This window comes from Tigriopus californicus, chromosome 1, assembly GCF_007210705.1.
Source record: "Tigriopus californicus strain San Diego chromosome 1, Tcal_SD_v2.1, whole genome shotgun sequence".
In the NCBI taxonomy this organism is placed as follows: Eukaryota; Metazoa; Arthropoda; class Copepoda; order Harpacticoida; family Harpacticidae; genus Tigriopus; species Tigriopus californicus.
This window is the reverse complement of record NC_081440.1, coordinates 4,876,949-4,899,781: the sequence shown is the minus strand read 5'-3', so window position 1 is coordinate 4,899,781 and position 22,833 is coordinate 4,876,949. Positions and strand designations below refer to the sequence as shown.

The 22,833-nt window shown below is 44.5% G+C and overlaps 4 protein-coding genes and 1 long non-coding RNA gene across 11 annotated transcripts in view; 3 read left to right on the top strand and 2 right to left on the bottom strand.

Moving 5' to 3' along the window:
• Window positions 1-15,594, top strand: part of LOC131887573 (protein TANC2-like) — a 72,893-nt gene extending 57,299 nt beyond the window's left edge. For 5 of the 7 annotated variants that reach the window (XM_059236213.1, XM_059236197.1, XM_059236206.1 and 2 more), the window contains 7 exons: window positions 9,122-9,337; window positions 10,700-10,948; window positions 11,027-11,128; window positions 11,294-11,812; window positions 11,878-12,129; window positions 12,236-14,696; window positions 14,772-15,594. In XM_059236213.1, the coding sequence (XP_059092196.1) occupies window positions 9,122-9,337; window positions 10,700-10,948; window positions 11,027-11,128; window positions 11,294-11,812; window positions 11,878-12,129; window positions 12,236-14,696; window positions 14,772-15,291 (4,319 nt within the window). In that variant the 3' untranslated portion in view covers window positions 15,292-15,594. Of the gene's footprint in view, window positions 1-3,498; window positions 3,665-6,157; window positions 6,595-9,121; window positions 9,338-10,699; window positions 10,949-11,026; window positions 11,129-11,293; window positions 11,813-11,877; window positions 12,130-12,235; window positions 14,697-14,771 lie in introns of those variants that run through there. The other 2 variants (XM_059236236.1, XM_059236229.1) reach the window with 2 other exon arrangements.
• Window positions 15,595-15,727: 133 nt separating this feature from the next.
• On the top strand, window positions 15,728-17,087 carry LOC131887674 (juvenile hormone acid O-methyltransferase-like). The gene is made up of 2 exons (XM_059236325.1): window positions 15,728-16,364; window positions 16,444-17,087. The coding sequence occupies exons 1-2, from the start codon at window positions 15,861-15,863 to the stop codon at window positions 16,783-16,785; spliced, it is 846 nt and encodes a 281-aa protein (XP_059092308.1). The 5' UTR covers window positions 15,728-15,860; the 3' UTR covers window positions 16,786-17,087.
• Window positions 16,834-18,074, bottom strand: LOC131887686 (ribulose-phosphate 3-epimerase-like). The gene is made up of 5 exons (XM_059236336.1): window positions 17,913-18,074; window positions 17,602-17,842; window positions 17,435-17,542; window positions 17,152-17,373; window positions 16,834-17,080 (listed from the first exon to the last, which is right to left on the bottom strand). Exons 1-5 carry the CDS (start codon window positions 17,939-17,941, stop codon window positions 16,961-16,963), a joined length of 720 nt encoding a protein of 239 aa, XP_059092319.1. The 5' UTR covers window positions 17,942-18,074; the 3' UTR covers window positions 16,834-16,960.
• A 95-nt stretch (window positions 18,075-18,169) lies between these two features.
• On the top strand, window positions 18,170-20,893 carry LOC131887656 (methionyl-tRNA formyltransferase, mitochondrial-like). The gene is made up of 5 exons (XM_059236302.1): window positions 18,170-18,402; window positions 18,473-18,682; window positions 19,232-19,354; window positions 19,511-19,689; window positions 20,452-20,893. Exons 1-5 carry the CDS (start codon window positions 18,257-18,259, stop codon window positions 20,856-20,858), a joined length of 1,065 nt encoding a protein of 354 aa, XP_059092285.1. The 5' UTR covers window positions 18,170-18,256; the 3' UTR covers window positions 20,859-20,893.
• On the bottom strand, window positions 19,578-20,452 carry LOC131887696 (uncharacterized). The gene is made up of 2 exons (XR_009374052.1): window positions 20,016-20,452; window positions 19,578-19,941 (listed from the first exon to the last, which is right to left on the bottom strand). It is a non-coding gene; the product is annotated as an uncharacterized LOC131887696 (long non-coding RNA).
• Window positions 20,894-22,833: the final 1,940 nt, after the last annotated feature.

Below are 22,833 nucleotides of genomic sequence, written 5' to 3'. Positions count from 1 at the left end.
GAGCTGAATATACAAAAACCCTGTCAAAAGATAGCAATGCAATCTTTCGTGCAAAAAAGTGGCCGAATTGCCTTTGTTTGGCAGATTCCTCGTTTCCGTCCAATGCTCCCCCTTCCACTGTAAAAACCCGTTCTACCATTCGCTTTGTTTCAATCCCTTTTGTACGTACAATAATGGTACCTATATCATCTACTCCACCACCACAACCATAATAACCCTCTGTTCTTTATTTTATTTTTTTTGGGGGGGGACTTGGTTAGAAAACGAAAGGTGACAATCTGACGAGGCCAAGATGAATTGAGGGATGTTCCTTATTGACATTTACTTTTGTCTCCCCAACAGGATGGAAACGTCTCACAAGGCATGGGTGTAAATAAATGACAGTGTGAAGAGATGGGAGGTTTGCGTGGGATGACTTTTATGTGTTGCCCAACGACACCGACAGAGATCACTTCTCTTTCGTCAGAGCTGCTCAAAATGCCACTAGTAAAACGAACCTCCTGGGTTCGGACTAAGTTTACCATATTAACCAATTAACCATACGAGTTAAGAATAACCCTGAGGTGAAGGTTGCAGACCCTCGTGGTACTATTCAAGTGCTAATTGTAATTAGAAAGGGTAATGAGAATATCGACCACCGTCTCGCATTTTACTAGTGCTCTTGAAACGGGCCCGGGGTGGAGGATCTTTGTTCGATGCCCAGACTTGAAGTTGGATGATCTCAGCACTTCCAACGACCAACGGACTTGATGACATCATGGTGGCAACTCATTTGGTTCTTGGGTCAGTTGAACAGTTTGCCTTTGTGCTCTTGGAAGCATAGAAGGCGAAAGGTTCCAATTCCGACCATTGTAATAACTGCTCCGCAACGATCGGGAGAAAAGTTTCTTCTAACGAAGACAAATTGCCTGTGATCGAGACTGTTTCCAAAGCCATTTGTTAGCATGGAAGCTTTTTTGAGGGAGACCTGTGAATCATCAAATCAAAGTGGTTTATTTGTGATTGCTCTTTGGAAAAACGGCTTCTGAAACCATTCGAGCTGTTTTTCACCGTCTTTGTCAATAACTCGGACGAGGACCTACTCTTTGGAAACTATTTGTCCGGGCAGAAGTGTGGTATAGCCTATCGTTTGACTTTACAATCTTCAATCTTTTGGCTCCTCAGGACATCAATGATTTTCTTAGTTCAGTTTCTCCGTTGTGTGAGGCATTTCCTTCTCCGAGTATTTATTTCTACTCGTCCCATAAATACTGCACTATTCTTCTGCTGCCAGACAAGGGAAACTTTTTTTCCTTGTGACCAAGCTTTCGGAGGAGACCGACCGACCGTCCCCAAGAAAAAGTGAGATCGAGCTGAGCCATAATTGGCACCTACCGAGCCAAACTTTGAACCCCTTTTTTCTGGGATTTCTCAATCCGGAAAAGTGCTGGAGCTTGTATAAAAATAGCCCCACCAATTATATTCAAAACGCGAGTGGAACCCTTAAAATGATCCCTCCCAGCGAATCGAATGCGGCCGATTATGATGATTATGATCACCCGATTGATTCCTTGGAATCCGATCCGGAATTGGAACACGTTTATGAAAGTGTCGAAGAGACGTTCCAAAAGTTACGAGCCTTTCATTTGTGCGAGAAACCTCCGGTTATTCTGCGCAGAAATCCACCCGAGAAGCCCGAGGTAAAAGTGTCTCCCAGGAAGGCTCGAAAGTCCTATAACAAGGTGTCCTTACTGAGATCCTCCTTGGAGAACGTGTTTCAAAGAGATAAGTCATCGGAGAGGGAACAGTCCAAGGAGAATTGGTGTCAAGCCCCGCCCCCAGCCCCGAAATAGAATCTCCAGAATGGTCAAGATGACAATGACAAACCCCGAAGGGTTCTCTCAACACTTTGGCGACGTAACTCGTTAGAAAGTAAGACCAAAAACGTGTAAGCTTGAAGGCGCTAGTGTTGATCCTCATTCATGATGATGGTCCTACACACAGCCTTATCATCCTACGTTACTAATATGCGCTATTGACACTTGATTTTGGGAGCAAGCAAATATGTCGTAAACCCCTCAAAGGATTGATCCTACGTAGATATAGGCCCGCCGTCGTCCACTATGTATAGTATGCAACTATGCATCGATTGGCGACAAGCGGCGCCATTTTCTCCCCTTCCCTTGTACACAAAACAACGTGATTCAACCCACTTTGCGTTCAACCTTGGACTTGACTTAACCGTGCCAAGTTTACAAAGCTAGATCTTTCAGTTGAATCTATAACTGATACAGCTTGAATACTGAGGTGTTGTTTCGAAGGTTCTCCCGAGTTATGTATCACGAAAACATCTGAATTCAACTTTTTTGCTTACCCTGCCTGCAGATACGAGATTAGGGTTTCTAAGCGCAATTCCGACTTGAAGACCGATGAATCATTGGTATTAGGTGGTTCATAAAGCCTGGAACTAAGGAAATGCAAATACTGCCGAGTGATATTCATTGGAAATAGATTCCAAAACACGAAATCGGTCTTTTATGACCGAAGAGAGGTGAATGTTTCGAATCCAAACAACGGCTGTTTTACTTTCATCTTTTGTATTGTTACTCTGATTATGACATTTCATGGTGACGCCATCTAATCAGCAAAGATCGCCCTTTAGTGGGTACCCTATTCCAGTTTGTCGTAAATCTTCTTAGACTCCCTGAAATGTTAAAAGGTTGAACAATGCCCATGCCAAAGATGCCTGATGGAGTGATGTTGATTCGAAATAGATGTGTTGGAACCATTTGAAGCGCACTTCAACCTTCAGATCTCTTTCGGTCAATTGTGCTAGCGAGATGAGGTTTCATGATCGTGCGGAGGGTAAATGCAATCAAAAGTGTATTTATGCCTGACAAAAGGGTAGAAATCGTGTGGGAGTCGAGAAATAGTGAAATCGCATCACACATGCGCCCTCCCCCCCCGTATCGTCTTCTTCGCTTCAATAATCGCTGGAATGTAGTCATTGAAGACGGTTAATCGGCTGGCTCCTCGATCCTCGATTCGGTAAGGAACCCTTTGGCCTAGAAAAGCCTTATCGCTCAGATACCCTCCATTTAAGGATTATCAGGCCGTCAATTGGCAAGGACATGAACCAATCGTGGCAAATTGCGATAACGCCACCTTAGCACTCTAAACCAACTGCCTCTGGATATCTATCTTGTACTGTACGGTATTGGAGACCCATGGAAGAGAAAAGGTCTCGTTACTCGAGAAAACAACATTTTCGTAAGATATTGAATTCATCTAAGGAGACGACTAGCTTTGAATTCCTACTAATTTTTGTAGTCAGTGCTAATGACAATCGCCCCATTAAGCCGGCGGGGTCTTGGTATCACAAGCATTTACAAGGCTTATCGTGGTCTACTATTGATAACACTTGGGTCGAGGCAAATTCAGAGCGATTGGAGCACAAAGGCTGTTGTGATGAAATATCGTTCGTATCTTTTCCGTGCCTGCCGCCCAGTTGAGTGATTGCCGGGCACCAATATCATGCTATGTTCCCCCGTGAAACTCGCCAAGATCTTCCGTCGAAGAAGCTCTTCAGTATCGGCCAATGAGGAGTTTCTATTCGTGCCCATGGGCGTCTCCAAAGCCGAGTCATCCATGGCCAGATTGAAACGAATCTCCCAATCGGAGAAAGGTATGAGGCTAAAGCCTTCCGATATCTTGGTTTGTTTTCTTATTACTCGAGGTGAGTAAGTATTTGATATTTGATTTCACACCAAAGAATACACTTTGTGAAGTGTGAGGGTTCATTGATCTCAACAATTCCCTTGGGAGCATGATGCTTTGAAATTGTTTGATAAAAGGCTAAAGCGCCAAAGAAATGTTGGCCAAACTAGTGCTTAATGAAGATTTCTCGACTGGAAAGTCACTTCTCCGCGGATCTGATAGTGGGATCAAGTTTTATCAAGAATCTTATGACAACAGAAGGTGCGACATGCAAAAGTGTCTGAGCAGAAAGTGTGAAGGCTGAAACTTGACCTTTGTTCAGAGCGATCCAATTGCATCAGGTTTTGACATGGCTTGCCTGAACAACTAATGAACTGAATTTCTAAAGATTGCAGTTAATATCCAAAAGAGTTCCACCAGGCCCAGTCAGTTCACCTTTCTTTGGTGTCGAGGGGGAGGGAACAAAAGCTCCCAAGAGTTTGTGGCTCACATAACTCTCCCAGCAATTAGCCAGCCAATTGCACTTTGTTCCAAAACAAAATGTACTCAGCAAAAGAGGGGAAGTGTGCCACATAATGTTCCATTGCCCCACTTACCCTCAATGCTTTAGGATTACGTATATGCCAAGAATCCAATTCTCTTACTCTGAAGTGTTGGAATTTGCTCCAAATCGATTTCGGTCCAAGGGTGAAAAGATGTTGCCTCGAATCTCAATCGGGCATTTCTGTTTTCGAGGTAAGCACATTTCTCGACGTCTATCACCTCCAAATGGGGACATTGAAATCCTCGGAACAGTGACGACAGATACAAATTTCTCGTCGTCTATTAACGGGGAATTTGGACAACTCGGCCTGTTTCAGGCCTCCTCAACGACAAAACTGTCGATCTGGAGGAGAGATTTAAAGTGCGAGACTGAAATTGGCAATCCGAAACACATTTAAAGATGGCTAGGATTTTACATTGCATATCAACGATCTTCCTCCTTGCTTATTGATCCGAATGCTTCACTGAAAGAGTCGAGCTAGGAATTCAAATGTATTTTGACGGCTCTTTGTAACAAGCTCAAACTGTCTATGGGAACAAATACCTCATTTGTTTCGTGCGAGTTGGAACTTCATTTGAAGAGTTGGAACATTGGAGCGCAGTTATGATTTTGAATCACGTCCTTCCCGAGATTCCACGAGCTCTACTAGGTTATTTGAGATTGATGGTGACCACCGAGATTTTAGGAATCAGCCCTGGTTGAGCTTCTTCTGATACCCGGTTTTTTTTTGCTGAAAGAAACATCTGTAATTGCTTCTCCATCTGATAAGGTGACGAGAAAGAGGGTCTGAGAGAATTTCGACTTTCGTTGCCTCTTGATGGCTTGGAGAAAAAGTTCCGTGAGGAGGGTAAATGTCACTCAACAATGCATGTTTTACGCTCTTTAAAAGGCGGCAAAAACTTCAAATCCAGAGTCATCCGAGGACCTGAATGTGGTAAAAGTAGAAATACTTGAATGGACAAAGTTTTCTCGCAGTACGATTCGAGCTCATTTCATTGGCCCCTGTTCATCCGCAATTCAGGGGGGAGAGAAAAGCAGCTATATTTACTTTTTGATATCATTTCAAACCCAGGACGTTGTTCAATTGACACAATTTGCATCCGATCGACGACAAAAGACTGTGATTAGAAATATTTGTTCTCAGGACGAACAATTTCAAGTCTGATCCTGACATGGACCGAACGAGACAAGTCAATGACTTTTCTCGCCACTTTTTTATTTTATTTCGAGACACAACCCCTGAATGGAGAGTGGTGAACCCTCGTATTTTCCGAGTTCGACATCAAACCCCAGTCAGTCTTCAGTCTGTCAGTCCTCTAGAAATGTCGAGATGAATGAGACTTGGACTGAAAGTATCAACATGGCTTTCCAAATTGCCATGAAACAACATTCTTTTGCAGCATATCCCAAAAGACTTGAATTAAGAATATTTTTGTTTTGTCCACCTTGAGGGTCCTAGAGTAAGGATGGATTGATTACCTATTCTAATGATATAGAAACTCTCTCATTATTAGGCTACGAAAGGAACCCCTTTGATTGGTCTTGATGGTGTTTTAAAAGGCATATTCAGAAGTTCGAAAGAACCTCTAACAGTTCACAACTTGTCCGTTTCATTCAGTTAGAATCAAATCCTTCCAAGTATCAAGTATAGCTTGTAGTTTTACCCTGCAAGACTTTCGGGACAGACTGCAGTACGTTTTAAGAACTATTTTGTTGGACGGAAGAATGTCATTTGGGCGGGATTTCAAACATTTCCTCGATCCCCCTCGAATCCAGGCAAACCGAAGCTGACCCGAACTTTCTCGCCCCCTTTTTTCCCCCGAACGAGCTTCAGTTGAAATCCAATCCCTCAATCTAAAACAACTTTCCGGAGCTCTTCATTGGAGCACTCTGTTTTTTACCAACTCACTTGAGAAAACATCATAATAGAAGGGAAAAAGTTTGCTAAGCTTTTGTTGCCCGTAAAAAGACTGTTTCAGATTGACAAAGGTGCTTGACGAGATTTCTGAAGTGTTTGTGTGTGTGCTACCGAGAGTGAAAGGAGTGGCCGGGAGTTATTAGTGGACACCTTTCCATTTTTGGAACATTTTAATGGCGCCCTGAGAGGCTTCATAAGGAGCGCCACTGCTTCTGGACTTATTATCATTATAATTCAACTCCCTAACCCTTGTTCGCTCAAGATTCACGAAGCAGGATGTCCTCGTATTTCTCGTTTCCAAGGCGAAAAGTTCTGAGGGCTCGAAGGGTCGCCCAGGGTCAGGAGAGCAAGAAGACCTATTGCAATAAACGCAAACGGAGGTTTCCCGTGTCCAGTTGTGGCGCCAGATTGGAAGATTGCCTATCTTCATCGACATGTACGGTACATTGAGAACTTGTGAGCTGTTTTCTGTTCGATAATTGAGGCCAATCTTACTGATCTTATTGGCGGGTTAGGGAACGGGTGTTAAGAGGGCAGGAGAAGAGATGACTTCCATAGAAATGGAGATATCGTTTGAATGTAAAGCAGTCTTTGTTTGGCTTCAACCACGAGATCTACTTATAACAACATGGGGAAGTGAAACCTGTTCTTGCCAAAGGTCTACAATTATGGGGCATCATTGGCAAAAGAGTTTTTTTTTCTCTCTCCACTCTTCCGAGCACTAAAATACTAACAAAAAGCCGATAGCCAAATTGTCAAGGTTTCCGTTTCTGAGCGTCAAAATGCCATTATGTCTGCCAAGTGTGAAGTTCATTAAAGTCCAAGAACGTTGTTCTCGTTGCTCTCGCGTCTGTCTGTCTTGTTAAAAAGTCATGACGGGAAAATTTACGAACTTTGACTTCCAATCAATGAATACCAGCAGAACAAAACTTGGGGCCAACGAGTTGGAGGATATAACTCCGTACATGTACGTATGTCTGAGAATTCCCTGGAACTCTTCTGACTAAGTCGACAGACAATGAATGCAAGTCGAAACATCCTCGCTGATACCACTAGGTACACAGGGTTCTCATGTACTACCTGGCATCTGCTCCCAATTCAATTTTCGATCGTTCTTGAACAAGAACGAGCTCGAGCTCGAGCAAGATAACGAAACATGAGTCTTGTGTTTGCCATCTTGTGGTCTCAATTAGAATAGATCCAAGACTATACCTTTGGTACATTCGAGGAAAATTATGTCTGGAAATGCGTTCCGCATCCTCATTTGAATGCGATACAATCCGTTGATTTTGGATAGATCGTCCACTCCAAAGGTGTGAAAGGTGCATGCATACCCATGCGTGTTGGAGAAGAAGAACCCTTATCCGTGAGCAGGAACTAAGATATCATGTTTCATCAAATACGGACGGATAAACTTACTCGCATGTCCGAGAACGAGACACAAGAGTTCAACAAGGGGAGCGTTTTTTAGGCATGCATTGCATTAGCTGCTTACCTCCCTCAACCCCGATAACTCAATCTTCATCCATACTTCATGTACAGAGTAGTAGGTACACTAGATGGGATCGAGGTTGGCACCTGGGTAGGGTAAGGCTAAATAAAGTGTAATCCATGGGCGGATCTGTGTGAGTGACGATGACCAAGTGTGGTCAATCCTTTTTATAATGTTCCACAACGAGCTCCTGTGCACTCGGGGAATCTTGGATCCACCCAAATAATGCCCGTGGACTAATGGCTTGTAAAACGTACACACCATAAAGTTTTGGGGCGGAGTTGTGCAAAATTTCGGAACAAATAGGCATGATCAAGATCTCGGAGCCAAATTGTTTTTGGCAAAAACACGGGAAGCCTTCTTTGGGACCACACTATAAACGTCCGGCGGTATCTGGTCTAGAAATGATGGAGTCTGGTTGAATCGTTATTGCAGCCATAAAACGAACTTTTCTCCCATATTTTGGAAGGTGAAAATGGCACCTTTGATGTACGAGGAGGTCCGGCGAATTCATACGAAGTACTTACCAACCGCATGTATAAGTAGGACTACTTATTCATTTGAAATGGAAATTGGCCTCCAAATGCCCAAGGTGTCTGGCCATTGTATTTTTCCCGGGGCATGCCATCCCGCACCTCGTTGGTCCCGGCTTTGACCCAAATCTGAAGCTACCGTGATCCGGATTTGATGTGGGCGAGTTGACGAACACACTTAATGAAGTCATCGTGTGACTTTGGTGAAGATGATTTCGTGGATGAGATCGTAATCACCTGTCTATTTCCTGCATGACACGGCCCTCACCGGCCTTCTTCTTTCTTCTTTCAAACTGACTTAGTGCCACTGAGAAAATGGGGAAAACTCGTTTTTCCAGAACCATGAGTATGATACTTTGACACAGTATTATGTGCTTGCTAATGAGAGTGCCTGAAAATCTGATTTACAAGGTATTCGATCTTCTCATTACTACCACCATTGTGATTGAAGAATTAGAAATCGGGCAGTGACAAAGTAGATTATTAGTAAGTCCCGCTCGAGGGGTCTCATCAGGGAAATTGAACACAGGAAATTGGTGGGAATTGATTCCCGGTAGTAATATGGAATGATGATTGTCGTTTCTCTCCTGGTTTGACTAACCCTTTAAGGTTCTCAACCATGACGGCCCGATAAATTCCCAACCACAGATTCAATTACCCAATTATTCTCTCGAAAATGGGCTTTTGCCCTGTTCACTCACAATTTAGTACGTACGAGTAGGTACAGGGGACTAATAACGGTCCGTGGTATTTAGGCAAGTTTCCCTCTTTTACCCTTTCGAGCAGGAATGGGATTTTCATCTGGCGAGAGAGTGGCCAATTAACCTGGTCAGCAATTACCCGGGCTCATTTTAATCTAAACTTTAGACCACCCAAATAACTGATAACACTTGGTAAATCGCTTCCTGAAGTCCTTCTTCTCGGACTTATTCTTTCAGATTTGAGCGCGGTTCGTCGGTTGATGTCCAGCGAATCCCCCTCCAGATCCAATGGTCACCATCCAATCCGAGGTTCCGGACCCCAAGAGCTCTGCCCGAGTTGCCAGATGCCTTTCGATAAGGGTAAAAAGCGAAGATTGGTCGATACCTGTGGACACCAGAGGTGCTATTCGTGCATGTTCAAGCGACAAGAGTGTCCAGTCTGCTTCGGTCAAGGTAAGATTCAGGTCATTTATCGACGCTCTTGACACTTGAGCACCTTTAAAAAATGACTTCTTTCACGGCTTTTTAAGATTGGAGTGTGGGGTGCCATCAGGTTTCAATCAGGTTCAGCGAATTTCAGCGTTGCTCTTTCCTTTTTCCATAGCATTTTCTTCTCTTTGTAAGAGGTAGATTAAATGCATGGCAAAATTAGCTAGCGCTTAAAATGTTCTTTGGCAACACTTGAGATTGCTCCTTATTCAAAGGCTCCAAACATGAGCTTTCGAATATCTTTTTCGAGTCAAAGTCTAAAGTCCAGTTGATGCTTAAAAATCCAAGTCGGCTCACGCTTGGAATGCACACACGTTGAAATACGTGTGGTTTTATGACCTTTTTCAAATGCTGACGACAAGGTGGAACCAAAGTCGGGTTTCATTTTTCATGCTTCGATGGAATGTTGGAGAATGATGGGTTCGTCGAGGAGAGGATTTTTCGTCTTTTTTTTATCGCATTTGAATCCCAATTCAAGACAACCATAACCTACTTAGGAGAGTTTAAACACTTGGAGAGATTAAGGTCTCGGGAAGCCAGTTGAAATGGTCGTAGTCTGTTCAAACTAGGTTAATTAGACAAAGGGACGAACAGGGAGAATCCTGACTATCCTCAGATCTTGTGATTGTCTAGTATTTGGTAGATGACTCCTATAAACACGAGAAACTTTGGTTTACCACCACTAGCAAGAAACTGCCACAAGGAGTTTGAAACGAAACATGCATCATTCCTTCATTGAATGAAAGGTTTTGCTCTGCGGTTCGATGTAGATTGAATGTGTGGCCACAAGAGACAAATTTTGAAGAATTGCGTCACTTTTTCTCCCCCGTCATGTTGGGGTGACGCACGTCTTTATGGAAATATTACTCGAATTCCGCTCTGATTTCCGAACTCGTTGCCAATCATGATAACATGTGTTCGGAACGTAACTGGCCAAATAGGCTTTTAATACTGATCATCTGCCTCGGTAAATTTCGGCAATATCAAAGAGCTCTCATCCCTTTTGGCCAAGCCATCCATCTCCCTTGCAATAATGGAGCCCAAAGAGAGGACTTGGCGATTCGATTTATAATGCTCGGCCGTGGAAAATCCATCAGATGGAGAAATCCGCACGATCCGCAGAATTAAAGCCCCATTGGACTCAATTTTATGGTCTGATTTTTCTTCTTACAAAGCATGGAAAAAGGAGGGATGCCTCGGACATTTACGAGGTTGGCGAATCCAAACCTAATCCTTTCCACTCACAAAGCCTTTGTTTGTCGGGATCAGCCTCCTTGTATTTCTCCTTGTATTGTTGTTATCACAAGTATTTCTCGTTGGTTTCAGGCTCCAGCCCGGCAAAATTACAGAAATCTGGATCTGGAAGTCGTCTTCTAGGTGCTAATCATCCGGATTTCTATCCAAACAGTCCCTCTTTGTCGATAGCTTCATCTAACAATCGTTTTGGTGCGGGTTCTTCAGGTGGATTTGGCAACTCCCGCAGCCGAACCCAAAGTCCCTCCCTCCACGGGCCCGTTCCCAATCGGCATCAAAATGGCATTCAAAGTAACCTGACCATTCACGGCGATCATTCAGGTATGTGGAACGAGCGATTGAATGTTCCTTCTTGTGTAACTGTTTAACCAATTATTTTGTGTCCTCATGTTTTCTCAGGCGGCATAGGAGTCAATCGTCGATTTGTTCCGAGTCCAAAACTCTTTCGCTCTCCTTGGCTCCAGCACCAACGAAGATCTCACCTACTCAGCGACGGAAAAGGTAGATAAATTAAAAGCAAATTCCTCTCCTTGAGCGCGATTCGTTCGTTCGATTAGGTGAACGCGCTCGCATTATGCATACAAGATGTATGCTTGATATTCAAATTGAAATTCAAAACCACCCATGTCAAAACAATGTACTTGATGTTGATCTCTTTTATTTCAGACGTTGTTAATGGAAATGGTAAACCATCAGGTTCTGGAGCTGTGTCATCCCTCCCACTCTCACCGTTGGATTCGAGACGCTCTGCCTCCGGGAAAGGTTGCAATTCGATTGAGCCGAGTTCGCATAGTCGAGAGTCCGGCTTTCAATCCGCCACCTCGCTGACGAGTCTGGAGAAAGTTGGCCATGAGCACAGTCCGGTGAGCACCTTGGACGGATTGGAGACCGGAGGCAACGATGGAGCCATGATGATGCGGGAAGGAGGACCCATGGGGGTTCCCGTGGGGGGTAGTCAATTGTCAGCTGACAGCATGGTGTCACTCATCTCCGGTTTGAGTGATTCAGCCTCGAATCCTCTGGGTTCCCGACGCCACTCTCTGACTACTTTAAAGCAGCAAAACGGAGAAGATGGGGGAAGTCGCAGGTCAGTGGTCAGGCGGTCAGCTCGATTTTCCCACCAAAATCGACATCAGCCCACTCATTCACTGATTAGCGAAGAACTGCGAAGCGTCACCGAGGACGGTAAGTGGTGATGTTATAATGACGAGAAAACTTAACCTCAACCGAAAATATCCTTTTTTCCATAGCTCCCCTTCCGCAATTGCGACAGTTATATTGGACTCTGAAGCCGTTATTCTTCGAAGTGCCGAGCTCCGAGGCTGTACCCATTTTCACGGGTCGGCATTGGCTCTATCGAGAGATCGTCGACCATATCACCTCCGACCTCCCCACCAACCGAGGAGTAGTGATCACGGGTCATCCTGGTACGGGCAAGACCTCTGTCATCCTTCAACTTGTTGAGCATAGCTGTTTTGGCCGTGAAGAGGGGAATGTCCAAGGTAAGTCGAGAGCATTGGAATCATTCAATAAATCAATCGATATCCATGTTCTACAGGGATGTTTTGTCTCAACATTGGCATTTCATGACATTTCATTGCATTTCAGATGATCCCAACCGTTTCGACCAAATCAGCATGATCGAGTCGATTTATGGCCAGTCCCAACTGAGCACCAACCTTGGACAGCCCCACTCTCAGCCCAAGAGCATGAAACTGTTAGCCTCTCAGATTGTGGCGTACCACTTCTGTCAATCTGACAATGCACCCACGTGTTTGGTGGCGGAATTCATTCACTCACTCGCCGCCCAAATGTCGCAAGCCCCGCAACTCACGCCCTATTACCAATTAGTTAACTCTGATCCGAACCTTCAAAACATCTTGTCTCTCCCCGGATGTGTGTCTGACCCCAGTGGATCATTTGTCCAAGGCATCATGGAGCCTTTGCATGCTCTTCGACGACTAGGTCGACTCAGTTCGGACACGTGCCTTATTGTCATCGATGGCCTCTGTGACGCAGAGATACATCGGCCCGACCACGGTCACACTCTCGCCTCGTTCTTGAGCAAGCATCTTGAGCACTTCCCGGATTGGCTCAAGATTGTGTGCACGGTGAGAACGGGGATGCAGGATATCACCAAGTCCTTACCTTTTCAGCGGATCTCCTTGGACAAAACGGATGTGGACGAACGTCTTAATAAGGATATGACCGATTACATTTCATTGCGGATCTCGCGTAGTGCCTCTATTCAAACCAACATAACACCCATCTCGGCCAAATTGGAGGGCACGCCCCAGGAGCGCATCACTCTGTTTCTAGTCCAAGTGGCTCACGGCTGCTTCCTTTACGTCAAAATGGTGTTGGAACTCATTGAACGAGGCCATTTGGTCATCAAATCCTCGAGTTTCAATGTTCTACCGTTGTCATTGTCTGAAATATTTTTGTTGGAATTCAATCTCAAATTCTCCAGTCTGAGATCATTCGAGAAAGTCCAGGATATCTTGGCCACAGCTTTAGCCTCATTGGTGCCTTTGACCCCACAGGACCTGTATAATTCGGTGAACGCCCTCCATTGCTCGTCAAGTATTCAATGGGGCGAGTTCCTCATGCGGTTCTCGTCCCTGGCTACTTTCTTGCTGCGTCGAGCAGATGACACTGTCATGTTCTTTCATCCCACCTTCAAGGATTGGCTTATTAAACGTCGGGAGTTTGACCCCAAGAAGTTCCTCGTGGATCCTCGAATGGGTCACGCGGCAATCGCATTCCGAATGTGCAGGGGTGACACCTCCTTAGGTCCGGACAAGACCCTGGAGTTGGGCCATCATATTCTCAAGGCCCATATTTACAAAGACAAACGAGAAGAAGTTGATATCCCTCCTAGGGACTTACAAGCCATGTGGGTGGCCATGACAACGGAGGACGTATCAATCGCCTTGGGAGCAGTGAGGAACGTGTCGAGTCCCAATGTCAAGGTATCCCGTCTCTTACTACTCGCTGGTGCGTCTCCCGATCATATTTCGGATTACCTAACCAACGCTCCTCTCGTGAGCGTGTTTGCCAACCAGGGCTACTTGGACATGGTGGCTTTACTCATCGAGTTCGGGGCCGATATCAATGCAATCAACTCCAATGGCATGACAGCCTTAATGTTTGCGGCCAAGCAAGGCCACTTGGACATTGTCAGACTTCTGTTCCAACATGGAGCCGTCATCAATCTCATCGACAAGACTGAGATGAGCGCGTTAGTCTTTGCGGCCAAATCCGGTCACTTGAACACCATTAGCTTTTTGGTGTCTTGCGATTGGGTCACCGACTCAGTGAACGACCTGGGTCTGGCTGAGGCTGCCCAACAAGCCATGGTGATTTCAGCAGAGAAAGGGCATGAACAAGTCCTGGAGTTCCTCTTGGACATGGCGGAAGTGAAGATTAATCATTCAGACACACTTACGGGCAATACCGCGCTCTGTGCGGCTGCCAGTTGTGGACAACGACGATGTGTAGAGATACTCTTGAGACGTGGAGCCAAAGTGGCACTTTCCAATCTCAAAGAGTCGTCGCCACTTCATTTGGCCATAGGAGGCGGACATTGGGAAGTGACGGAACTTCTCCTCAAAGAAGGTGCTAATCTGGAACAAGCAGACTCTCTGGGACGTACCCCATTAATGATCAGTGCCTTGGAAGGACACACAGGTTTGTTAGAACTCCTCATCTCTAAACACGCCCTAATCGAGGCCCACGACAATGACGGTCTAAGCGCTCTCGGCTGGGCTTGTCTTAAAGCCCGAACTCAAGCCGTGGTCTCGTTATTGGATCAAGGAGCGGATGTGAACCATGCCGACAAAACAGGAAGAACGCCTCTTGATTTAGCCGCTTACAAAGGTGAGCCTGAAGTTGTGCAACTTCTTCTGGATCGAGGCGGAGTCATGGAGCACGTTGACATTCACGGAATGCGCCCCTTAGATCGGGCTATTTCGGCAGGGCACAAACCGGTGGTTGAGTGTTTCCTGAAAAAAGGCGCCAAACTTGGACCGGCAACGTGGTCGCTTGCAGCTAACAAACAAGACATTTTGTAAGTATATGCTTCTTTTATTTACCCGGCATTTTATGAGGGATTCTATGTGACTTGTCTCTTCTTTGTTATTAGGATGATTTTGTTGAACAAGTTGCTGGAGGATGGTAACACTCTATACCGCAAGAATCGGTTTGACGAGGCCGCCCATCGTTACCAATACGCTTTGCGTCGCTTACCTACCCAGTCCAAAGCCGATACTCTGCAAACATTCGACCAACTCAAAATCCACTTACTTTTGAACTTGAGTCGATGCAAACGGAAAATGGGCGACTTCCCCGATGCTATTCAAAAGGCCACGGACGTGATTCTATTTCGTCCCAATTGCTTAGAAGCTTACCAAGCACGAGCACGTGCTTATCGAGAAAACGAGGAGTACGAAGAGGCCATCACGGATTTGACCGAAGCCCTGAAGATCTCGCCGCAAAATCGAGAAATTCACAAGTTCATCATCAAAGTCAAAGAAGAGTTGAAAGAAAATCAAAAGGAGAAGAACAACAATCTGAATCGACCGCAATATCCCATTGGTATGGATCAAAAAGATGGAATTAAATTCGTGGACGACAGCTCGTCCGTGACCACCAATAACGAATAGACTCTCCTCGATGCTTGTACATTTCACATTCCGTGTCCTCTTCACTCCATCGTGTTGTGCCACTGTTTTCTTTGTATCATCCTTACAAACGGTCTCCGTGTCCGTGTCATTGGCAGATGGCAAAATTTTGAACATTATTATTAGTATCATTATCGTATATAATTACTGTTATTCTTCTCTCGTGCCCGAATGCGGCTGTGAATGTACTATAAACAATGATCTTCGAGTTCGGAGAAGTCTGATAGAAAACCCCATCGAGTTATACCATGTTTTCCCGAAATATATCAAAATCAATGTGCCCAATGCCCTGTTGCTCAATCTGACCCCCTAGTTTGACCTTATGCAAAAAGGCCTCTTTTTCTTTCTTTTCGGTCGGACTCTTGGGTAAATTTAGAATGACATGAATCGTATCTGATGGGTGAAACCACGCAGATGTTTTCAATGGCGATATGTTTAGATGTCGGGTCATGAGAGGTCAACCCGGATCAGCTATATGAACTCACATCTCTTTGTCAGGCTTTAGTTTGGTTGAGACCGTCCTAGCTCGCGAGACTCCGTTCAAAGCAATCATGCATAATGCAAACTTGTACGAATATGCGAACATGCTCCAAAAGCGAGACACGGCGAACGTGCTTAAGGAATTCGCCCCCAAACTCCAGTGGAACCCACAAGAGTTGATCTTAGACATTGGATGCGGCTCCGGGGATGTGACATCGGGTCTCCTCGTACCAGCCATTCCCAAAGGTGTGACGAAAGGCTTTAATGTGGTGGGGGTGGATGTGTCCAATGATATGGTGGACCATGCCCGGGATAAATATGGCGAGAGGAACGTGTCCTTCTGTCAAATGGACATTTCTCACGAGATCCCACCCCGTAAAATGACAAGAAGGTTCTCCAAGGTCTTTTCATTCTACTGCTTGCATTGGGTCAAGGATCAGGGAATTGCCTTGCACAACATCCATCGATTGTTGGAGTACAATGGTGAGGCTGTGCTTGTGTTCCTGGCCAAAAACCCGTTGTTCCAGGTCTACCGAAAAATGTCCAGAAAAACGGAATGGGCCCAATACATGACGGTAAGTGATTGATATTTTACTTCACATCACTAGCCTTGAAATCATTACGCGGTAAGGCCATTTTTTGCTTTTATCCCAGGACGTGGAGAAATTTGTTCCCTGTCATCAAGACCACACCGATCCGGCGACCTCGTTTTCCATGGAGCTTGACACGCTCGGTTTTCAAGTGATCAGTTGTGAGGCTCGGACCATGAAGTTCCAATTCAACAATGCTAATCAGTTGGTGGCAGCCTTGAAAGCGGTCAACCCTTTTTTGAGTCGAATCCAGAGGGAACTTCAAGGCAAATTCATGATCGACATCTTGCAAGAGCTGAAAAACCTTCGAACTCCGGGTATGGATCACGGCCAACCTGAGGCGAATTACACGCTCATGGTGGCTCACTTTAAGAAGCCTCAGATCAACTCGCCAGAAATGCAGTGAAACACCGACCAGATGAAGCAGAAAGTAATAAAGTACAGACCTGGGGGGTAATCAAACATACACAATATATTCCTCTTACATCGTATAATACAATACTTTGAGTTCAATTCTTGTAAAAATAAATGTATCTGTAACGAATGAGATAATACAAAAATATGGTGCGGATTCACTGAGCTTAGGCCGAGTAACGGGCCACGATTTCTTGATGAACCGTCTTTCTGAGTGAGTTCATGACTTCTTGTGGGTTCTCAGCTTTGACCACTGCGGTTCCGGACACGATCATATTAGCCCCTGCCTATCATCATATCAAAATAAGAAACTTATTTCACTTTTGCTTTTAAAACCCATATTACAAGCTGATCTTACTTGAGCACACTGGTCGATGGTTTTGGGTCCGACCCCACCGTCTACTTCAATATCGAGGCCCGGATGATTAGTTCGCAAATAACTGACTTTCTCCATCATCTCCGCCATAAAACTTTGCCCTCCAAATCCGGGCTCCACAGTCATAATGAGCACCATATCGGCTTCCTCTATCAAGTCATCCACAGTATGAACCGATGTGCCCGGTTTGATCCCAATCCCCACCTGTCAATCGAAACCCTTAACATTATTAAAGCCAAGAGCGGAAAATTGATTCTAACTTCACCCTCATGCCGGATTCCTTGATTTGCCGGCACAACTCCAAGGGTGCTTGGGTGGCCTCGATATGGAACGTGTACTGATCGGCGCCAGCCTTCTTCATGTCCCCCACCCACTGCAAGTCCAAGAAGAACGTCTCACGACATTGATTCCATAAGCAAGGGCTGAACTTACTTTTTCCGGTTCCGCCACCATCATGTGCATGTCAAAGAAGGCCCGGGGAATCTTCTGCCGCAAGCATTGCACCACGGGATGGCCAAAGGTCAGATTGGGCACAAAGTGTCCGTCCATCACATCGAGATGCAGATAATCCGCCCCTTGGTCCAACAACTTCTGAGAGGACCCCGCCAAATCCGAGAGGTCGCTATTGAGGATGGAAGGCCCAATCATGGCCGAAATGGGCGGGACGGACATTCTAGGAGGAACCGAAGGCGACACACCCATGGAATTGGCATTGACAAGCTTGACAATCCAAGAGGACTCACCTGACACGGTTGATCAAATTGAAGGTCATGAGATAGCCTGAGGAATGGATGGATATCCACGGAATGTTGAAAATCACACGGATCTCAACCTGAACAGGACAGGGACCCTATTCTCATGACCCCCAAGATGCTCACACCCGTCTAAATAGACCCTATCTCCATGAACAAGGGTAAGGAGGCCCCCCCAATACCACCCAAGCATGGCCATTTCAGTCCTCAATTCGGGTTGGCAATGGACTTGGAGCGTACACGTGTTAGGACCTGGCAGCCCTGATTGTTGAATAACACCGTCCATGTGGAGAATAACGTAGGCCAACAAATGACGGAGCTGACAGGGCACAGGAATGGGCATGATGCTCCCACCGGGTTGGATAGGCGGGTCCTACCGTCAGTTGTGCCACTCTAAATCGGCCACGCCCCCTTTTCGCGTGTTGTTTTTCGGCACAGATCGATTTGCAGTCCAAACGCTCCAGGCCTTACGCCAACAACAGTAAGGAGCTCTAACGCGATTCGGCATCACGGAAATATCTAGGATCATGATGGGACTTTTCGCGTTTCAGACTGAGCCCACATGGAGCCGTGTCCCAGTTGGAGGTGTGCAGTCCTCCCATGCGACATCTGGTGCCCAAAGTCCGGGCATATTCGGCCCAGGAAGGCTTGATTTTGCATGATCAGTGGCCACCTCCCATCAAGACCGGCACGTTCGATTTAGGCATCGTGGCTTCATTTGGCAAAATGATTCCCCGTCCACTGATTCAATCGTTTCCTTTGTAAGACTATAGCTTTAGATTATATACATGTAGTTTAGCTATGAAATATAGACGGCCAATATATGCGTTATCCATTTTATGGCATAAAACAGGTTTATTCGCATATTGTTGTCTAGATCAGGTGAATATTGCATTTAGATAAAGTTTTGCGATTCAAATCCTTCACGTTTGACATGTTTGTCAGCGGCGTCATTATAGTCCAGATACCAGTGGTCCATGGATTATTCAATGACATTTTGGTTTGGGGAAATAAGTACATAATAAATAGACAGGTTACTATTCCCAATTCCTGCTATTTGCCAATCTGGTTGGATTCAAAAGGTTATCAATTTTGTGTTTATAACCAAAATTTTGATTTGTCAATTTTCAACGTTTTTTTCACTTTTCAAGCCCACATCTTGGGTTTCAATGCATATCTAAGTGAAATTTTGACCAGTTCTCATGCATATTATCTGGCATAAAATCGAATATTTAATGCATATTTTGTCCGTCTTTAGTGATAACATATTCCATATATCTCCGCCCATGTTCCACAAAATGATCTTTCAGAGGAATACTCAATGTTCACGCCTCTCTATTACCGAGATGGCGAGGCGCCTCGCCCATTGCCCACGCCCTAATGCATGGGGACACCGAGACCGGGATCTCCATCATGGAGATTGAGCCTCATCAGTGAGTAACGTGAATGTTAGGAAATATTGAACCAAACCTCGTGTTTGAGGGCTATATCTCAATAATGATAATTTTTGCTTCCCAGCGTTTTGCATGCTCAAAGAATACTTAATTGGAAATCCATTTATGTATGTGCGAAATATTTTTTCCCTGTAGTTTTGATGTGGGAGTCGTATTAGCGCAACAAAAGTGTGGGATTGGCCCGAATGAAACTCGCCAGACATTGACTGATAAGCTAAGTGTAATGGGAGCCAATCTCATGATTCAAGTCATTCAAAATCTGTCGTGGTATCGAGGTCAAAAGCAACCTCAGAGCACCAAGGGCGTCACGTACGGTGAGTACATTCAGATTTCAGAATGCGGTCAAAGACGGAATTGGGCGCAGTTGATACTTCTCGCCACGCATTTCCTTGATTCGGGATTCCAAAAGGGATTGCTTGAACTTCTCCAAAGACACTTTCTCTGCAGAGATCTGCTTATTTTTGACCAACTTGGCTCGCAATGCTTCCACTTCTGCTTCTCGTTCCTCCTCAAGTAAATCTCCTTTGGTCCAACGATCGGCAATCTGGTTGATGTTTAATAAGTAACTTGGAAGTAAAGCAATGTAATATTAAAATAGTAATGAAGAAAGACGACTGATTGTCTTTAGATGAATATTTACCGAAATGAAATACTACGGCCTACTGCTGACATACATTCCATAACAGACAGGCACGGAGCATCCCGTTGGTGACGATATTGGGCTTGAAGATCGCCCATGATAAAAAATATCGCCATGATGACCACCCTCATTGACCGCATTATGTCCACAATTCTGGTTTGTTGTTTGTGGCAGTTTCCATCTCAGGGTTGCACTGCAATAACCCTCTTACGATTGATGTGCATTCTTGGCCAGATGCACTCCACTTGATTAAACTTCACAAATTCGGTGCTTGAAAGGCCCCTCGAGAAGCTATGTGCAATTTGCAATGCTCACGGTCCATGAAGTGCATCAAACCTTAGAACGAACCACTCGTTTTCCTATCTTTGAAGTAGAAATATTTTCGACGATCTGTCCTATCCGTTCCTATATGATCATTGTTTTTGTGCACTTGCAGCTCCTCACATTGACAAAACATTCTTTGAGATAAGATGGGAGGACAAAACTGCCCAAGAAATCTTCAATCAATATCGAGCCCTCCATGATATGTCGAAATTATGGTCCTATTGGGCGGAAAGTGGACATATTGTGCGATTCTCTAGTATCATTCATCCAGACATAATTCGTGATCTCAATTGTGAACAGGTGTGCCCAGAGGCGTTGCCTGGGCGGACCATTCACATCAAGTGCTACAGGACTAAAGACCACTTCGTTTGCATCAAGGCCAAAAAAGGTTGGGTCGCCTTTCAAGAGTTCTACTATGACAAAAGGAAAGTGATGAAAGCTGTGGATTTTTTTAATGGGTTCATTTCAAAGCACGAAAATCAAAGGGGCTTATATTTCACTAGAATGACTCCGACTTAGTGACATGATGACATTTAATAAATGATGCAAGTTAATGAGTATTATGATTCATTTTTGACGACAAATATTAGTTGAGCAACCTAGAAAGGAATGGTGAAGTATCACTACTTTTTGCAGGAGAGTCATATCTGTCATTCTCCTGTATTTAGGATTTGAAGAGCAGGGCGCCACCCTGAATTAGAATTTCGACCAGGTTAATGTTTTTCTTTTGAAAAGCTTTCGAAAATCCAGCCTTTTTTAATCTAAGTATATCCCTTTTTTTATTAAAATGCTGGCATCTGGCATCAAAGATGATTGACTTGATTGCGAAATATACGTTATTGCCATCCAATAGTATAAATCAAGCTATTGATATTACCGACTTAAACTTGCTAAAAGAAAAATTGATTGACCCTTTTCGTACAGATAAAGTAACTCAATGTAGAACCCTGAATTATACCATGTGATTGGATAATTTTTTAATCGATTACCATGGTTTTGATAAGACGTTTGATGCGTTCTATTTTATTAAGCAGCAAGAAAAATTAAACCTCTTTTCAATTGGTCATAAAGCAAAAAAGTTGATATTATTTGATTAGCCTTCATACCTGACATTTGGCTTAATTTTGGTTTGAATGCCATAGAGCATTCAGGGAAATGGCTGCGTAATTGGAATTAACAATAGGGCCCTCTATAGTATACCATTCAGTGAGGTCATCCTGGACGTTAAGCCTATAAAATGTTTGAATTCTCTATCGCGTTTGACCCTCCCGCAACAACAAAAAGCGTTCCATTAAAAACAAATGAGGTGTGAGACGACAATGGCGTGGGCAACTTTGGCCCAGAGGTCCAATCATTGGTTTCGACGTTATAGATATCGACATCGGCCAAACTGTCTCTCTGGCCATGTTGCCTGCCTCCCGTGATGACCACAATTTTGGTACCATTGCTCAGGATTAGTGTCTCACAAGCAGCCTGCCTCCTCTTTAACGACAACTTTCCACTGGGAGTCCACTTCTGAGTGTTCCAATTTAAGATCCAGATTTGGTCGGTATCAAATTGGCGTATTCCATCGCAAATACCTACTCCAGCCAGGACAAAATGAGTCTCATTGATCTGGGCGATACAATGATTGACCACTGGCTCAGGCATAGTTGGGCCTGAGACCCAAACTCCTGCATAAACGTGGGACTGGTCCGTGGCTTTACTCGTCCCTGGAAAATAAATATTGTAATTTGGAAGAAATTGGACCCAGAGGTAAAGTAAAAATGGTCTTACAACTAGTTTGAAATCCTCCAGAAATCCATGGTTTGCCTCCATTCGAAATCATGTAGCCTAAAGTGTGGCTGATTGGAGTTGAATCGCCAGCAACCATTGTGGAATCTTCTACGTTAAACCAATAACAAGCTGGTGATGGGACATCAAGTGTCCAATTCCTTGGAGAACAAAGCAAGATCTTTCCTTGGGATATTGCGGGTAAGAAACTTGCGAGATTAGCTGGCAAAGTTGCACTTATTGTGAGAGAAGGCGATAAACCAGGATTGAAACTAAAGTCGAGAATTGTGCCAGGCTTGATGATAACAAAATGGAGAACTGAAATAAAGATGTCTTTCTCCATAATAAAGTCATAACTAGGGTGCAAAACCTAAACCTAAAAGGTACAAATAGGCCAAAAAGAGGGGATATTCAAATCTAATTTTCAAAGTAGTGCCAATTTGAAAAGCGCTTTCTTAGAAAAAACAGTGTTGCCTTGATTTTGGATCAAATTGACAAAACTTTTTTATTTATTAGGTCAAGTAATGCTTCTCCCTGCTTATTTTTCGTTTTTTCCCAACAGTTGATATGCACCAGTTGAGACTGGTGCAGATCATTGATCTAACTGGAATTTTCTTCTCCAAAAAGATAAATTGTTAGGGAGGTACGGAAAGTAGCCATGTTGCGTTTTTTTGGACTGGATAACTATATTGGCGCCCTACTTAGTTCGCCTCTTTGGACT

What these genes read in the sequence shown, in the direction of transcription:
- LOC131887656 (XM_059236302.1), top strand. Translation starts at nt 18,257, where the DNA reads ATGGGCATGATGCTCCCACCGGGTTGGATAGGCGGGTCCTACCGTCAG. An exon ending in CAGGCCTTACGCCAACAACA is followed by an intron (nt 18,403 to 18,472) that starts GTAAGGAGCTCT and finishes TTCGCGTTTCAG; the next exon opens with ACTGAGCCCACATGGAGCCG. An exon ending in CTGATTCAATCGTTTCCTTT is followed by an intron (nt 18,683 to 19,231) that starts GTAAGACTATAG and finishes ATGATCTTTCAG; the next exon opens with AGGAATACTCAATGTTCACG.
- LOC131887674 (XM_059236325.1), top strand. Translation starts at nt 15,861, where the DNA reads ATGCATAATGCAAACTTGTACGAATATGCGAACATGCTCCAAAAGCGA. An exon ending in AATGGGCCCAATACATGACG is followed by an intron (nt 16,365 to 16,443) that starts GTAAGTGATTGA and finishes CTTTTATCCCAG; the next exon opens with GACGTGGAGAAATTTGTTCC.
- LOC131887686 (XM_059236336.1), bottom strand. Translation starts at nt 17,941, where the DNA reads ATGACCTTCAATTTGATCAACCGTGTCAG. An exon ending in AATTTGATCAACCGTGTCAG is followed by an intron (nt 17,843 to 17,912) that starts GTGAGTCCTCTT and finishes GGTTCCTCCTAG; the next exon opens with AATGTCCGTCCCGCCCATTT. An exon ending in TGGTGGCGGAACCGGAAAAA is followed by an intron (nt 17,543 to 17,601) that starts GTAAGTTCAGCC and finishes TTGGACTTGCAG; the next exon opens with TGGGTGGGGGACATGAAGAA.